We start from the raw sequence: 18829 nt of genomic DNA on the forward strand, positions 1-18829 counted from the left end.
GATGGACAGTAAATGCTGCCTAGCCAGTGACGTCGTCCTCCTGTTAACAAATAAAGAAAAAAACACTATTTCTAGGGCCACTTCCTTAAATTCTCTGGGATGTAGATTATCGGCCTTTAATCCCATTGCTTTCAATAACACAATTACCTGACTAATACTGATTTCCTTCAGTTTCTCACTCACCCTAGATCCTTTGATCCCCAACTTTTTTGGGATGTTGTTTGTGTCCTTCTTTGTGAAGACCAAAATATGTATTTAGTTTATCTGCCATTTGTTTGTTCTCCATTGTAACTTCCACTGTTTCTGACTGTAAGGGATCTGCATTTGTCTTAACTAATCTTTTTCACTTGACATACATAGGGAAGATTTTACAATCAGTTGGTATGTTCCTGCAAGCTTATTCTTGTACTCTATTTTCCCCCTCTGAAATCAATCCCTTTTTCAGCCTTTTTGAGAATTCAAGGGCAAGAATCAAACAGTGCCACAGTGCAATGTAATACAATGGAACTAAGAATATTAAAGAGACAAGCCTTAAGGTTTGTGTCTTAATATGAGGACCATTCACAATAAAATGGATGAATTAGTCTCATAAATATATAAAAACACATATAATATAGTTGAAATTAAGAAGATGTGGCTGCAGGGTGACTGGGGATGGGAACTGAATAATCAAGAGTATTGAATTTGTTTGGAGAAGGAGATGGGGTAGCTTTGCTGCTAAAGAGTCAATTAACATAATAGTATGGAAGGATATTAGCTCTGGTGAAGTGGAATCCGTTTGGGTAGACCTTAGAAACACTATGAGGCAAAAAATGATAGAGGGGGATCTACATAGACTGCCAAACTGTATTGGTAATTTCGGAAGATATCAAACAGGAAATTAGAGACTGAAACTGCAAAAGTGCAGTGTGGTCTCCCCTACATTGGGGAAACAAAGCGTAGACTAGGTGACCGCTTCACAGAACATCTACCTTCTGCTCGCAAAAAAGACCCTGAACTACCTGTTGCCTGCCACTTTAATGCACCACCCTGTTCCCTAACCAACGTGTCTGTCTCTGGCTTGCTGCAGTGTTCTAGCGAAGCTTAAGGCAAGATAGAAGAACAACACCTCATTTTCCGCTTGGGGACCCTGCAGCCCTCCGGACTCAATATTGAGTTTAATAATTTTAGGGCTTAAACTATCCCATGTCCCAGCCCCCTACTCCACACACCAGGCCTTGTTGCCACATAGCCTGCCATTACACCCTACCTGTTATTAGTCATTAATAGTCCCCAGTAACAGCTATTCACCCTCCCAGCCTGATTATTGTCAACTCTTTGTCTGTCTAACTGCTCTTCTCTCTCTTTAGGCTCTATCTTATCATTTATTCCCTACCCCATCCTCCTCCCCTTTTTCTGCATATAAACTGTCGTTTTCCCAGCCATCATCAGTTCTGAGGAAGGGTCACCGGACCCGAAATGTTAACTCTGTTTTTTCCTTTACAGATGCTGCCAGACCTGCTGAGCTTTTCCAGCAACTTTGTTTTTGTTCCTACAAAAGTACAGCTGTTATTATGGGTGACTTTAATCTGTACAAAGATTGGACAAATCAAATCAGTAACATTACCGTGGAGGAGGAATTCCTGGAGTGTGTACTGGGTATTTTCAGGATGAATATACTGAAGAGCCAATTAGAGAACAAACGATCCTTGGCTGAGTATTGTGCAATCAGAAAGGAATAATGCAAGACCTGTTGGCTAAGAATGACCATAACATGATAGAGATCTTCATTAAGATGGAATGTGATGTAGTTTATTCCGGGGCCTAGGTCCTGAATCTAAATAAAAGAATTATGATGGTATGAGGCATGAGCTGGATATCATAAATTGGGGAACATTACTTAAAGGGATGAGGTGATTAGGTAATGGCAAACATTCAAAGAGCTCATGGGCGAACTATAATAATTGTTCATTCCTGTCTGGCACAAAAATAAAATAAGAGAGATGGCCCAGCCATGGCTAAGAAGGGAAATTAGGGATTGTGTTAGAACCAAGAACACGGCATACAAATTGGCCAAAAAAATGCAGACATTAGCATTAGGAGCAGGTTAGATTTCAGCAAAAGAGGATAAAGGGATTGATTTAAAAGGCAGAAAATTAAGTACGAGAGTAAGCTTGCAGGGAACATACAAACCAATTGTAAAATCTTCGATAGATATGTGAAGCGAAAAAGTTAAGACAAATTAGGTCCCTTACAGTTAGAAACAATGGAAGTTATAATGGCGAACAAAAAGTTGATGGGCCAACTAAATACAAACTTTGGTCTTCACAAAAGAGGACACAAATAACAGGCCAAAAAGTAGGGGAACACAGGATCTAGGGAGATGGAGGAACTGAAGGAAATCAATAATAGTAGGGTAATGGTGTTGGTGAAAGTGTTGGGATTAAAGGCTGATAAATCCCAAACCCTCGTAATTTACACCCCAAAGTACTTCAGGAAGTGGCCGTAGAAATAGGGGATGCATTGATGTTCATCGTTCAAGATTTTATTGACTTGACTTATGACTTAGACTCACTACAGTGTGGAAACAGGCCCTTCGGCCCAAAAAGTCCACACCGACTCTCACAGCACCCCACCCAGACCCATCCTCCTGTAAGCCACCTAATCTACACATCCCTGAACACTATGGGCAATTTAACATGGCCAATCCACCTAGCCTGCACATCTTTGGACAGTGGGAGAAAATCAGAGCACATCCATGCAGACACGGGGAGAATGTACAAACTCCACACAGACAGTCGCCTGAGAGTGGAATTGAACCCAGGCCCCTGGTGCTGTGAGGCAGCAGTGCTAGCCACTGAGCCATCATATCGACTCTGGAATAGTTCCTGTGATTTGCAGGGTAACTAATGTAACCCTATTATTTAAAACAGGGAATTATATGCTGCCTGGCATTGGTAGTGGGAAAATTGTTAAGAGTCCATTATATAATAACAGAGCACTTGGCAAACTGTGACAGGATTGGACAGAATCAATATGAATATATAAAAAGGAAATCATGCTGACAAATCTACTAGAATGTTTTTGAGGCTGTTATTTGTAGAGTTGATAAGGGTCAGCAAATGGAAGTGATTTACTTGGAGTTTCAGAAGGCTTTCCATAAGGTTGCACCTTTGAGATTAGCATGTAAAATTAAATGTATGAGATTGGGAGTAGTGTACTGACATGGATAGAAAACTGCTTGGCAGAGAGGAAACAAATAATCGGAACAAATTGTCTTTTTCCAAGTGGCATGTGGTGAGTAGTGGGGTACTGCTGGGATCAGAACTAGGACCCCAACTGTTCACAATATATATTTAAGGATTTAGATGAGGGAACTAGGGTTCTTGTGACACAGGGATAATGTCTGGCTCAGTGGCCCGGTTTCAAGTCCCACCTGCTCCAGAGTTGTGCTGTGGCCTTTTCTACATTCTAAGTTCAGAAGTTGAGATGCTCAGTAGTGATTTCATGACATTCAATACCATTTTCAACAACTCACGTTCAGAAGGAGCCTGTGATTATGTGCAGCATGATCTAGGTAAAATGTGTATTTAAGATTCTTGAGTAGATTTGTAGCTCGGGTTGTGGATGCTGTGATTGGTTTGCTTGCCGAACCGGCTCGTTAGTTCACAGACGTTTCGTTACCTGTTCATCAGAGGCTGCACTAATGATGTTACCCAGCAGGGTAACGAAATGTCTGCGAACTAATGAATTGGCTCGGCGAGCAAACCAACCACAAAATGTGCATTGTTGATGGACAAATTAGATCCTATAATTAAATCTGGCTTGACATCATTTTTTAAAAAACTTTAGTTAACATGGCGGTCATTCATTGAAACATAGTCACACAAGGCTCCAGAGTTTCTTTCAGAACCAAATATAAGTTTATTACACAAAAGATCAAACACAAGAAACAAAATCAAGCTATTTAAATATAGAACACAGTTTGAAACTTCTTAAGACAGCCAGAAAGACAAAGAATCATCCTGGTTTCCAACTCTATCTGTTATAGAGATGCAGATCCAGAGAAATCACCACTCCATCTCTTATCTTTCATTTCAACTTAACTGATTCTTCCAAGTTCTTCCTTGTGAACTGTGAAGTCTTTTTACATGAATATTTGCAAAACGGAGAGCTTAAACTTTAACAGCTTCTGATAATCTGCAGAATTCTATCAGAATACTTCTGAGTATGCACGTTTCACAAACTGAACTGTTATGCTAAAGTAACTGTGTTTTCCTTGAACTATCCTATATTCCTTTTTAGGAGACAAAATATATTTGTTTCTGACGCCAGTCAGGTCGCTTCCAAACTGCCCAAAACTTTTAATCTCTGGACTTCTCAAACTAAAACCAATTCTTGATTATCCTGAACCAAAAACAAGCTAATGGCCATCAATCTTCACCTACCTGTTGTAAATCACCATTGTAAAACAATTCTTCATTAACCCTCCAGGGGTTCCCTGCTCTCGCATACTTAACTGGATTAGGTTACTATTCTGAAAGGTATTTCAGACATGGATTTTTTTTAAAAATCCTTCACTAAATTAACCAACCCAATGTGCAACTGTTTTAAAATCCACACTCTCAAAATAATCAGCCATCTTTCATCTTAGTATTAGTGAAAAGATACATTGCACCCTGTAGCCAAGAATTCTTCAACAGCACCTTCCGAACCCAACTCTAAAGTCAAGGACATTAGGTCAACACTTGCAAAATCCCCCTCCTAGATGAACACTACTAAGATGAAAGTACATTGCATTCTTTCCGATGTCTCTGGGCCAAATATCTGAACTTCCATGCAAGTAGCACTGTAGAAGCAACTGATCCATGTGGAATATCACTGTAACAATCAGTAAGACTGAAAAAATGTGCGCTTGTACATAAGCACTGTCTTACAAGCCCTTTAGATTTAGAATTTTACTATGTTCTCTTGGGTCATATTTATAATATTCAAATTGGTAATGTTTCCGGTCATTTAAATCTACACCTGTACAAGGCATGTTCCCACGCATGTTCCCATATATACATTGCCAAATGAAGGAGACAGGATAAGAAGAAGTGAAGTTGACAGATGGAGATAACAAGGTGTAGAGCTGGATGAACACAGCAGGCCAAGCAGCATCAGAGCAGCAGGAAGGCTGCCGTTTCGGGCCTAGACCTTTCTTCAGAAAAGACCCTTTCTGAAGAAGGGTCTAGTCCTGAAACGTCAGCCTTCCTGCTCCTCTGATGCTGCTTGGCCTGCTGATTCTTTGTTTTTCTGGCTGTCTTAAGAGGTTTCAAACTGCGTTCTATATTTAAATAGCTTGATTTTGTTTCTTGTGTTTGATCTTTTTTGTAATAAAATTGCATTTTGTTCTTAAAGAAACTCTGCTTACTTTTAGTGCTACTTATATTGCATTTCTTGTATAGCTTTTGTTGAAATTACTGGAGGTAATTGGGAAAATATTTAGATGTAGTAAAGTATCAGAGTAATGTATATTTTGTTTAGCATGTATCATTAATGCTTCTTAAAATGAAAGAAATAAATAGACTTTGGAACCAGAGAAAATATTTAAATTGTTTTTAAAAACAATTTTAACATGTATTTTATTTCTAAACTTTCAAGTGGCAGTTTAAATAATTTTATATTGGGGATTTATGGTCATTGGCTTCCAGACCTTTTACTGGAGTAGTTTCATTAATGTGATGTCTAGACCTGAGACCTAAGGCAGCAGGGGACCCAGTTAATGCCATTTTTTTTCCCTTCTATTCAAGAAATGTGAATTGTCTTTATATCATAGTTAACTTGGACCAGATGGTTTGTTTTAATGCTTTTCATGTACAGTTTTGCAACATAACATTTTACTTCTTAGATTTTTGTCCTGCTTTAAGTCACAGTTGCAAAATAATTCACAACTGGCATGCCAGATCTGTGGGCAGTATATCCACAAAATAGACTGATATCAAACAAGATATTTTCTCTCTCATTCTTTGAATTTCTATTGTATCCTATTGAGTACATGAAAGTTGAGTTTTCTATTCTCTTCCGAAAAGGTTCCTTTGTATTTACATTTATAAAATGTTCTGCTCTCTAAACAGTATCACTGTATGTAATTACTGATAATGAGTCCTCACCCAAAGCTGAAAGAACAAGGTGCTATGTTGCTTTCATTGCTAACTGTTCTAACATGACTTGTTTTATCATATTTTAAAATGAATGACTGAACACTAATTAATTTGTCAAAAATTCACTTAGTCAGCAATGTTCAGAATTTGTTTAGAACCAAAAAACCTGGAGTGAAATAACTTTACATTATAAACCTAATACATTAATCTACCCATCATATTTCCTATAAATATGTTTTTTTAGTTTGAAGCACAGTGATTTAAGTGGAGCAATTCTTTTTGTTACTAGTAGATATATGTTATGTCGTATGGCTAACCTATGATTGAGGGCACTGCATCCACCAATCCTCAGCAGACTAAATGCAACTACGTTTTAATGTAACAAAATATATTTTCTGAGGTGATAAAATATACAAGTATTATTTATGTAACTATACTGAGGAATACAGTTCATATTAATGTAATAATGTTTATACCTATCACCTAAAAATACTCTCTTAATTTTGGTAATTTACTGATCATTCTTTAATTCCATTCTTATATTGCATTGCAGTATTTTCTTAAAATGTGCAAACAGTGATCAGAGATGGGATTAGATGTTTGGCCAGGATGATCCAGACATCATGGTATGGCCTCACTTTGATAGACTTACTGGTCCTCACTTACCTGTCATTTTCATATACTTAAGAAATACTTATATTCATTCTTCCCTTTTTTTCTCCAGTAGCTTTATTCATAGTGCATTTCTCATGGATTTGTGGTTCTTGCCGTAGCGGTTATGAGTGTACTTTTGCTTAGCAACATTACACATCATAAAACTTGCACTTACCATTTTGTATCTTCATTACGGTTCAAACAATAGTGACATATACTGGCATAATGCTAGTGTGGTGTCCATGTGCAATTGGCCATGTGATGGGCCCATTAACAACTCAGTTTCAATTTAACTATTGGTTTTCTGGCTTGCTTGCCGGGGATCGAGTATTTGCATCAGTGAGAAAATGAGACTGTTGGCATTGCCTCTAATCCAACTAAATTAATTTTCAATGTCCCAGTTGACTAATTGTTTGTTATATGTCACTGAGTCAAAATCCTGGAACTCCCTCTGAACGGCATTGTGGGTATACCAGCAGCAAATGTACTGTTGTGATTCTGGACATAATTTTCCTCCTCATTTTGGGAAGTGTTGCCTGACTACTGCACTGGGATGAGCTACGCAGAACAAGATGCATCATCCTTGTTGGGACATTCTGCACTGTTCCACCAGACTGATCCAGAAAGCTGGAACATTTCTTGAGGATACCAATAGTCTGCTCTATGTTCACCCATGTTGCCCCATGGAGAGAGTATTGTACCTCACCTCAGCCTTCCAGAGTAGGTTCCACAAAGGTATCAGTATCCATGACCTCATTGCATAGCCCTTGTTCCACAGATCAGATTTTGTGTGGAGATGTATTCTCCAACCACAGAAATGGAATAACCCATGCTGAACCCACTGACTCAGTTCTTGTCTGGTTGGCAGGATGTGATGATTGAAGCCTGCAGGGATCAACTTTTTACAATTACATTAACGGCTTAGATGAGGGGGCCCAAGGCATGGTAGCAGATTTTGTAGATGACAACAAGATTGGATAAAAAATATATTGTGAAGACATAGAACAGGACGCAAGAATGGTCCTGACAGGGTTGCTGTGGTGATTCACAGTGATTTCACTTGTGGTGATTCCAGAATTATTACCATTGTTTTAAAATTAGGGATATACTTTCAGGACAGAAATGAGGATTTCTTTTTCTCTTGAGATTGTGTGACTGTGGAACTCTGCCTCAGAAGTTAATAGAGGCAGGGTCATTAAATATTTTTAAAGCAGACATAGATGCCTATTAGGCAGGGGAATCAAACATCATCAAGTTAGATGGGGAAAGTTCATTCAAAATGCAAACAGACCAGCCATGATCTTATTGAACAGAGGAGAATACTTGTGTCTCAAATGGTCTCCCTTACTCCTATTCCAGGTTTGTATGATGGGTTGAATGACCTCCTTCATTTTTACCACCATTGAATGCTTCTGTAATTTACTTCCTGTAAAAAGATTCCCTTTTTTTTACCCTATTCTACTCTTTGCCAGCCAGGGTTGCCTAGATTTGGAAATCCCAGTTCTTTGCATGGGAGCATATTTGCTTGGAACCTTCTCTATCTATCTCCTCCTAAATGCCTTTCACAGCTTTGAAACTGACTTACCTTCAAGTAGTTGCTTCCAGTTCATATTTACAAAATTGCACCTCAAATTGGTGAAACTGGCCTTTCCTCAATTTAGAATGTATATTCCTGGTTTATTTTTGTCTTTTTTCATAACTAAGTTAAATCAAGTTGAATTATTATCACTATACTCCTTCCATTTGTCCAGCTTCAGTGCTTAAAAATAGATCCAGAATTGCCCCTTCTTAATATGAACGAACAGTTCTGAAGAAATGACACTGGACCTGAAACACTAATTCTGCTTTCTGTCCACAGATGCTGCCAGACCTGCTGAGTTTCTCCAGCAATTTCTATGATTATCCCTTTTCTGTTTCAGAGTTCAATAAAGTGGTCTCATTTTATGATGTTTTGAATGTATAATCTCTCTTCCCAGCTATGATTCTTTCTGAGTGATGAATTTTGAAACATTGGCCTATCAGACTTTATAATGTTGTCATCTGAGAATCTGTCCTTTATATATAGAAGCTGAAATTTAGCCATCAACTTCATGGTTCGGAGAAGTTGACTTGAAACTCTCGTATTAATTTGCCAACTGTGTTAGTATGTTCTGATCAAATTTGGCGAGAGACCTGCAAATTTACAGTTAACTTCATTTTCATCCTGGTGTTATCTCACTTGATGCACAAAACGGAAATAGATGCCAGAATTTTAAAGCAAATTTTAATTCAAATTTATTTTCTGAATTTGCAGGAATTACAGCAGGAACATGCAAGGCAGGCTTTTATGCAGAGGGATACAAATAAGAGCGGCAGCATTTCTGTCATGGATTTCAAGGACATCATGGTCACTGTTCGCCCACACATGCTGACTCAATTTGTGGAACAATCCTTAGTAACAGTAAGTTGCATCATTATATTGAGTGCACACATTCTGTGGAATGCTTAAAAAATATAAATACAAACAATTGTATTCATAGATTACAGTCATACTTTCAACAGTGAAGATTACAGTCATATGTTCAACAACGAAGGCCTCTGCAATGTTTTAAAATAATGAATTCAGTGAAATTATTTTCCACAAAATACTTTTTACAAATAGTTTTTAAAGTGTCTCTTGTGAGACTGAGTGAGAAATTGTACTCGAAGCAGGCAGGAAATCAATGAGGCATTGATTAATATGGTGGTCTGAGGCCCATACTAAAGTTGGCATTAGGTGTCATTTCGATGAAAGCATTAAGCTGCAAAAAGGGCATCCCAAAGCAAAATGCTGATTTTTAAAACATTCATTGATGGGATGTACATGCTGGCAACACCAGTATTTATTGCCCATCTCTCGTTGGCTTGCTTGTCCATTTCAGAGGGCAGTTAAGACTGAACTAAACTACTCTGAGTCGGCCAGAGTAAAAATTGCAGATTTCCTTCCACAAAGGACATTAGTGAACTAGGTGGGTTTTTATGATAATCAGCAGTGGTTATGTGGTTACTATGAGGCCAACCGTCCTGGATTCTTTAAAAAATGAGGTCCAGTCAGTTCTGGCCACCCTCTGTACCTGAGCTGGCCCACAGGAGGGTTTTTGAGAAGGATGTTTTTTCTGAAGAGTCACATTGGACTCAACATTAAATTTATTTCTCTCTTGGAAGATGCTGCCAGACCTGCTGAGTTTGTCCAGCATTTTGTTTTTATTTAAGCCTCGGAATAGTTCATGGACTTCTTCCAACTTCACAACAATATAATATTTAAATAATTTTGTGATGATTTTTTTAAGCACCTTTAAGGACAATTAGTGTAGGATCCTAATTTGTACAATAAAGCAGCCTTGGGCACACAGCATCAGGTAGGCCTTGCGTGCCAGTGGAGAGGTTAAGGTGAAATGCCTTTTCAAATCCTGACCGCTTGTATTTTGACTGTACAAAGAATGGCTATGAGTTGCACTTCTCCCACCCCCTCAAAGTCCCTTGTTAGTTGGGAGATTTGCAAATATGCAATGCCTGTAATAAATTGTCTATTTTATAGCGAATAGTTTTCAAATGCAATAAACTAAGACAAATGCTGTTGTAAATTGCTCCTAGTATGCATATGTGTTTTTTTTTAACTTTCAAGAAATGGATTATGTTCTGCTAATAATCAGTTGTTGTAGAAACTTGTGGTGGATAAGGTCAGTTTAAACTATTTAAATATTGTTAACCCTAAGTAACTGTCTGTTGTGTATAAGAAGCATTTGACAGATGTGTTTCTTATACAAAAGATGTGAATGACTTTACATAAGTAAAATTTGCTATTTTTGTTTCCCTTTATTACTTGTAGGCAGCTGGAGGTTCTCCAAACCGTCAAGTCAGCTTCTCCTACTATAATGGTTTTAACTCTCTCCTTAACAACATGGAGCTCATTATAGGAGTCTACCATACTATAGCTGGCTCCGGTAGAATTATGAAAGTTGGTAAAGGTTAGGATTTCTGATTATGCCTTCCGGATATTTCCCAGGTTTAAAGGGGGGAAAGATATGCATAGTTTTTAACAAAAAAAATCAGTAACTGATTTCCTGGCTTAGTCTGTGGCACATCCTTTGACTACTGTGTTCTAGCTCTTTAATCTGTTTTAAACTACTTTGTTGTTTTTTTACTTTCATTTCAATTTAAAAGTTTAAGTAAGCCAGAGTCAGATACATGGGGATTTTAAAGGCTTTAACAAACTAGGCTGACATCCAAATTGGTACTTTATAAAACAGCTTTATGGTACAGATTAAGTATTCTGTAACTTAAACTACTGTACAGTAAGATGCCCTATATACTTGAGCTGAGATCTTAATCATCCTTATTTGACCAACTGTTTATTTTTACTTCAGCTAAAAAAATGTCATTAGTTAGACCTATTCAGACAAAGGCATGCAAATCTCCACATACCCTTTTTGCACTGACTCACATTTGATTAGTACTCTATGTCCAAAAGTAGAAGATATATTGTCAAGTGGCACAGTTGCTTCCTAATATTAAATAATGGAGCAATATATTGTGTTATGTTTTTCTTCAGAGGAATTTACTCTTGCTGCACAAGAACTTGGTCAAGTGACACCTATGGAAATTGATATTTTATTTCAGTTATCAAGTCTCAATAACTCAACTGGGTGAGTTGGAAGCCACAATGTACTGTTTTTGGTGTTTAAAAATACTATATTTATCTATTAAATTTAATATTGTTAGAATATGTTCATATACAGAGCACAGATGATGCTGAAATACCTCTACTTACAAGTCTTTTGCATTTCACCAAAATTTAAACTGAAATTTGAAGGCCACACACACCCACTTGGTATACAACTGTGGAATAAAGAGCAGAAAGGCTTACAGCTATGCACTTTAATTGTTTTAATTTATTGACTATTGAAATTAATCAATTACTTAAGCTATTGCTTGAGAAGTATATTGAATAGTAATATTATCACATTTTTGTTTCTGACATAAAAATTTTATGGGTTTAATGGTGATCAAGTGTATGTTGTGAAGATTGATAGATTATCATGAAGTATTTTCCATCTTCAGTAATTACTAACAAATGTACCGTCACACAAGGCTTTTGAAATTTGAATAATTTAATGTCGAACCTATTTTAATGTTTGAAATTTTAAAGCAGTGGATCCTAACTTCTCCTTCCACCCTTTAGTTTGAATTTAAAAAGTAATGCACAGTAATTTCTATAGGTTTTCTTTGATCATTCTGTTATAGTTCTACCTCTGTCCCTTGACTGTTATTTTGCTTATATGTGTTATAAAAGTTTTTCCTATTTTTCATTGTGATCTGTCAATCTTTCTCTAAACTTTATCTTCGTATTTTTAATTATTTTAAATTTCTTTCACATTTTTGCACTATTGCAGCTATTAACTTTTTATTTGTAACACTGCTGATATTAGTTTCTTATTTCAGCCTGCTTCTCCATTTATCTAAGGAAAATGGCACTGACCTTTGCACTCGCAAATGCGACATGAGCTCTTGATGTGTGAAGTCCAAGTCTTTGATTTGTAACAAATGGTAAACTGTTAATTCCTCTACATAAGATTTCTAATTTCTTTTTTCTATAGATACATCACATTAGCAGACCTTAAAAGAATAGCACCTCATGGGGAAGGAATCTTGCCGTATTACCTGAGAGAATCTACGGTGAGAGGGTTGCACGATATTATACAGGACATTTTTATCACATTTTTGATTATTGCATTGTAGAAAGCTTCAGAGTTAGTAGCTGAGTTGAAACTTTGACCTGTTTCTGACTTGAAATTTTATGAACTAAAATATTGTTGCTAAAATAGTATTTAATTTGACTGTTAATAATTTGTTAATTAAACTAGATTAGAAACAGAAATGCCTATATTTCTTTCCACTCCAAACCAATAATAATCTATCATTTCAAATCTGTTTCTAGTATTAGAGGTAGCCTCTAACTCTTTGATATAATGGCATGCAGATACACAAATGCACCATTTTTTTCATTAATGCATTTGGCATTTAAATTAAAATATTGATTTCTGTTCTACTACCTGCTTTTTTCTGTCATCTTTGTTGGGATGTGAGCTTTGCTGGAAAAGTCAGTATTTGCTGCCCACCCCTAATTGCACTTCAGAAGGTGTTGGTCAGCTGCCTGCTTCAATCCATATGGGGCAGGCACAATCACAGTATTGCTAGGAGGCGAGTTTCAAGTTTTTATTGCAACGACACTGAAGAAATGGCAATATAGTTCCCAGTCAGGTTATGTGTGATTGGAAGGAACCTTGCAGGTGGTGCTGTTTCTGGGCATCTTCTGCTCTTGTCCTTTTGTTTGGTAGATGGCAGGTTTGAAAAGGCTATTCAAGGAGGTTTGGTGAGTTGCTGCAATGAATGTTGTAGATGGGACAGACTGGTGCCATGATGCTGTCAGTGATGGAGAAAGTGAATGTTTAAGATGGTAGATAAGATGCCGATTAAGAAGGCTGTGTTATCCTGCATGATGTTGAACATCTTGAATGTTGGTGGAGCTGCAATCATCCAAGCAAGTGGAGGGATTTCTGTCACACTACTGATCAGTGATTCCTCTATTTTCATTTCTTCCACGTAATCTTGGAGGTCCATGTGTGGTATTGACTTCTGGAGCTGGAAGTTAATGCTGCATTTGGCATCAGCATGCTGATCACTGTGCGTGGAATGTCAGGGCATCTACACTCAAGCAAACTGAAGGGCATGTTGCTACTGACCTATGCCTTGTAGATTGTAGTCAGAAGAGTGTTGGAGAGTGAGCTGAGAAAATATATCAAAGAACGAAACTGGATGGACCAATCGGCATCAACACAAGCATTGGAAATGATCATCGTGTACCCTGCCCAATTGATACTGTAAATTCCTTTTTACAGGAGCCTATGCCAAAATTAGAAGAAGATGTCTCGCAGATCATTTAAGCAATAGCCTCATATAGTTGTATTCACTAAAAACATATCTTTGAGCCCATGTCTTGACTTCTGCATCAAAATCTTTAGATGTGTGTGTGTCTCTCTCTCTCAGAGGAAGACCACCAAAGGTGGTAACACATGATATACATTTGCGAGGGAGTTGCCCTGGAAATTTGAACATTTAATCAGGGCTTGTGAAGCCTCATTGCACCAGGTGAGACATAGACAAGGAAAGCTTCTGCTGTTCACCACACAACCTTCCCTCAGCTGATGCATTGGTACTCCTCCACAATTAATACCACTTGCAAGATGCCCTTAGTAGCAAGGTCACAGAATGTACTCTGGGAGCAGGAATTCAATGCTTATTACCAGAACTGGCTTACCAGCCAGGACTGACTGAGCTGGCTGTGTCCTGAGTATTATTGGCACCTTCCTGAAAATATGGAAAATTGCCCAGGCATGTCCTGTTTACAAGAAGCAGGGCAAATCCAAATTATAGCTTTTTAGCCTACTCTCAATTGTCACCAAATTGTAGAAGAAATTCTCAATAGTGCTTTCAAGCAGAACTTACACAGCAAATAACCTGCTCGCTGATGCCCAAATTAGGTTCCTCTAAGAGAATGGCTTCTGATCTCATTCTTGCCATCATCCAAATATGATCAAAAGAGTTAACTTCCAGAGGTGAGTTGGGAGTGACTGCCCTTAACATCAAAGCAGCATTTGACTGAGCATGGCATCATCAAACCGTGGCAAAATTAAAAGCAGTGGGATTCAGATCTAAACTCCCCATTCATTGCAAATTTACTCTGCACAAAGAAAATGGTTGTAGTTGTGGGAGGGCATGTGTCTCAGCCTTATAATATTGCTAGTTCAGCAGGGTAGTGTCCTAGGCTCAGCCATCTTCAGCTGCTTCATCAATGACTCTCCTTCATCATAATGTCAGAACTGGAGATGTTTGTTGATGATTGCACAATGTTCAGTACTATTCACAACTCTTCAGACACTGAAGCAATCTGTATCCATACGTAGCAAGACTGGGACAACATTCAGGCCTGAGTTAATATGTGGCAATTACCAGTCATGCCACACAAGTGTCATTATGATGCTGATCTCCAACAAGAGAGAATCAAACCACGTTCCTATGATAATCAGTGGCATCAATACTACTGAATACTCTGTTAACAAAATTCTGGGGGAGTTATTGTTGATCAGAAACTGAACTGGATCAGCCATACAAGTATTGTGTGGCTACAAGACCAGGTCAGAGGCTACGAATTCTGTGGTGTGTAACTCAACTACTGACTCCGAAGCCTGTCCACTTTCTACAATGCAATAATCAAAAATTTGATGAAAGACTTTCAGTTACATGAATGAGTGTGGTTTCAGCAGCCCTGAAGAAATTTAACACCATCCAGAGCAAAGCATCAAGCTTGATTGGGACCTCATCCACGAGCCCAAACATTTGTTCCCTCCACTATTGATCCAGTGTATGTTATGTGCAAGATTCATTGCTACACCTCAACTGGGCTGTTTCGACAGCATCTTCAAACTGTCAATGTCCAGGACTTTGAAGGACAAGCACTGCAGGTACATGGGAACAACACCACCAGGAAGATCTCTTCCCAGCCCCACACAATCCTAGGGATTGGAACAATATTTCTATTTCTTCACTGTCACTTGATCATACTCCTCGAACTTCCTTCCAAACAACACTGTGAGTGTGTCTACACCATATGGACAATGGGTAAAGTACAGTGGTTTACCACTGCCTTCTCAAGGGTAATTCAGGATAAGCAACAAGTATTGCCTTTGCTGGCAATGTCAACATTGCACGAAACAATAATAAAAAATATGCATCCGTCCATGGTGAGAGTAATCCCGTAACATTGTGCTGTAGAACAGAGAGACCTAGCAATTGAGGTACATAGTTCTTTGAAGTTTGTGCCACGTGTAGTCAGGGTGATTAATAAGGTATTTAGCACGCTTGCCTTCATTGCTCAGACCTTTGAGTATAAGATTTGGGATGCCATGTTGAGGTTGCACAGGATGTCGGTGTGGCCTAATCTGGAGTTTTGTATCCAGTTCTGGTCGCCCTGTTATAGGAAGGAAATTAAGCTAGAGAGGGTTCAGAAAAGATTTACCAGGATGTTGCTGGGAATGGAGGGTTTAAGTTAGGAGAGGGTGGATAGGCTGGGACTTTTTTCACCGGAGTGTAGGAGTTTGAGGAGTGACCTTATGTAAGTTTATAAAATCATAAGGGGTATAGATAAGGTGATTTTTTTTTAATAGAATCCATACAGTGTGGAAACAGCCCAACAAGTCCACATCAACCCTGCGAAGTGGTTCCCACCCAAACCCAACTCCTTACCCTGTCCCTGTAACCCTGCATTTCCAGTGGCTAATGCACCTAACCTACACGTCCCTGAACACTATGGGTAATTTAGCATGGCCAATCCACCTAACTTGCACATCTTTGGACTGTGGGAGGAACTGGAACACTTGGCGGAAACCCATGCAAACATGGGGGGATGGTGCAAACTCCACAGACATTTGCCCGAGGGTGGAATTGAACTTGGATCCCTGGTGCTGTGAGGCAGCAGTGCTAGTCGCTGAATCAGTGGCAAGTGTCTTTTCCCTGGGGTTGGGGAGTTGAAGACTCAAAATGTATAAAGTCCCATTGAAACCATACAAATTGCCAATTAAAAGCACTTCATACCATGTTTCATCAGTAACAGTAAAATAACTATTATAGCACACTTAACTTTAACAAGAATAGTGAAAAAAGTCTATGGTCATGCAACTTAAACTATACCCCTTCAAAAACACCAAAGACACATCCATACACATTTATTATTAAGATAGACAAAAAGAGAAATGGTTTAACACATAAAATGAAAATAGATAGGGTAAACACAATTCTGAAGATCATAAGTCCAGATCACAAGATGGAACGTTACTTTTTTCAGTCATTTTGATTACGGGATGATGACATGCTGCTGTCCAAAGGGTGATGGTTATACGTCTTTTGCATTAGAATTCTTTCCTTTAAGCATTCTTGTTTTCCTGTCTATTTAAAACATGGGGAGACAGTGTGGAGAGATGGCTGCTTTCTGTCTACAGACATTGGGAGTTTCCCTCTGTTGCCCTGGCACTTGCAGCTTTTTAACACTGTACAACTCTGTTTTTTCCTTCACAGATGCTGCCAGACCTGCTGAGCTTTTCCAGCAACTTTGTTTTTGTTCCTGATTCACAGCATCTGCAGTTCTTTCGCTTTCATGTCAACAAATAAACGGGCTGTTGTTGGGCAGAATTTTCTCAACTGTCATGATTTTTGGTACCTCACAATCTCTAATTCTTCCTCTCACCTCTTCAAAAGGTAACATTCTATTACACAACTGTCAAAATATGCAGCACTTAATTTTTACGTTGCAAAGCTAAAGGAAATGAAATATCATTGTAAATGAATTCCATTATCAGGTAAACTGACACATTATACAATACAACATGAAAAGTACATTAATTCAAGCTCATAGCACAGAACAGTGCAGCACGGGAACATGCAGTTTGGCACACCAAGTCTGTGCTGAGCATGTTGCCATTCTAAACCAATTCCATCTGCCTGCACCTGGTCCATATTCCTCTCTTCCCTGCATGTTAATGTGTTTGACTAAAATATTAATATGACTATTTTAAATTGCCATCATGCTTTTGCATAAATGTTGTATGTTACAAGAACATAACACAGATATAATGTAAGTGCTGTTTATGATAGAGATTTGAAGTCCGAATATCAGTTCAGATTTGACTCATTCATGTGCTTTACAGGAATTAAACAGTTTCTTGTCATTTATTTCCCAAATTCTTAATGTATTCCAGCACAGTTACATTCACAATAATAGATCATCTATTACATTATCATTTTCAGATACATGACCAATTTTACATTAAATGGTTGAATCAATAAACTCTATTCAAACAATCCTACATAATGATTTATAAGAGAAAATAGGAACAGGAGTAGGCAGCTTAGCCATTTAAACCAGGTCCACCATTCAATATGATCATGGCTGATCATCTAACCTGGTATCCTTTTCTGGCTTTCACCCCATACCCTTTGATTCCTTTAACCCCAAGAACTATATCTAACTCCTTGAAAACATACAATGTTTTGCCCTCAAATGCTTTCTGTGACACAGAATTCCACAAGCTCACTACTTTGTAGGTGAAGACATTTGTTCTCATCTCAGTTGTAAATGTCCTACCCAATATCCTTAGACTATGACCCCTAGTCGTGGACTATCCAGTCACCGGGGGCATCCTTCTTGCGTTTACTCTGTGTAGTTCTATTAGAATTTTGCATGTTTCTATCAGATCACACTCCCCCCCCCCCCCCCCACCCCCCCCCCCCCCCCCCCCCCATTCTTGTAAAATCCAGTGATGCAGTCTTTTTTCATATGTTTGTCCTGCCATCCCAGGAATTAAGTTGGTAAACCTTTGTCGCACTTTCTCCACTGCCAGAACATTCTTCCTCAGATAAAGAGACCAAAACTGCACAGAATATTCCAGGTGTGACGTCACCAAAGCCCTGTACAATCGTAGCAAGACATCCCTGTTCCTTTCTTGAATCCTGCTGCAATGAAGGCCGACATATTATTTGCTTTCTTCAGTGCCTGCGGTATGTGCATACTTACTTTCAGCACGTGGTGTTTAAGGGCACCTAGGTCTCATTGCACTTCCTCCTTTCCCAATCTATCACCAATCAGATATTAAACTGCCTCCTTGTTTTTACTGCCAATATGAATAACCTCTCATTTATCCACATTATTCTTTATCTGTCATGCATTTGCTCACTCAGTCAACTTGTGCAAATGACACTGAAGTGTCTCTGCATCCTCCTCACAGGTCACCCACCCGCCCTATCTTTGTGTCACCTGCAAGCTTGGAGATATTACATTTAGTTCCCTCAATTAAATTATTAATATACATTGTGAACAGCTGGGGTCTTAACACTGCTCCTTGTAATACTCCAATAAGCATTGTCTGTCACTCGGAAAAAGACCTGATGATTCTTATTCTTTGTTTCCTGTCTGGCTGTAT

At 38.4% G+C, this 18829-nt stretch overlaps 1 protein-coding gene across 3 annotated transcripts in view; it reads left to right on the forward strand.

Annotated features, from left to right (window-relative positions):
• LOC109919150 (calcium-binding mitochondrial carrier protein Aralar2) overlaps positions 1 to 18829 on the forward strand; it is a 222699-nt gene that overhangs the window by 113666 nt on the left and 90204 nt on the right. For all 3 annotated transcript variants that reach the window (XM_048617775.1, XM_048617779.1, XM_048617785.1), the window contains exons 5-8: positions 9073 to 9219; positions 10627 to 10765; positions 11350 to 11443; positions 12395 to 12473. In XM_048617775.1, coding sequence (XP_048473732.1) covers positions 9073 to 9219; positions 10627 to 10765; positions 11350 to 11443; positions 12395 to 12473 — 459 coding nt within the window. The remainder of the gene's footprint in view (positions 1 to 9072; positions 9220 to 10626; positions 10766 to 11349; positions 11444 to 12394; positions 12474 to 18829) is intronic.

Source organism: Rhincodon typus, chromosome 2 (assembly GCF_021869965.1).
Source record: "Rhincodon typus isolate 14 chromosome 2, sRhiTyp1.1, whole genome shotgun sequence".
NCBI classification, from domain to species: Eukaryota; Metazoa; Chordata; class Chondrichthyes; order Orectolobiformes; family Rhincodontidae; genus Rhincodon; species Rhincodon typus.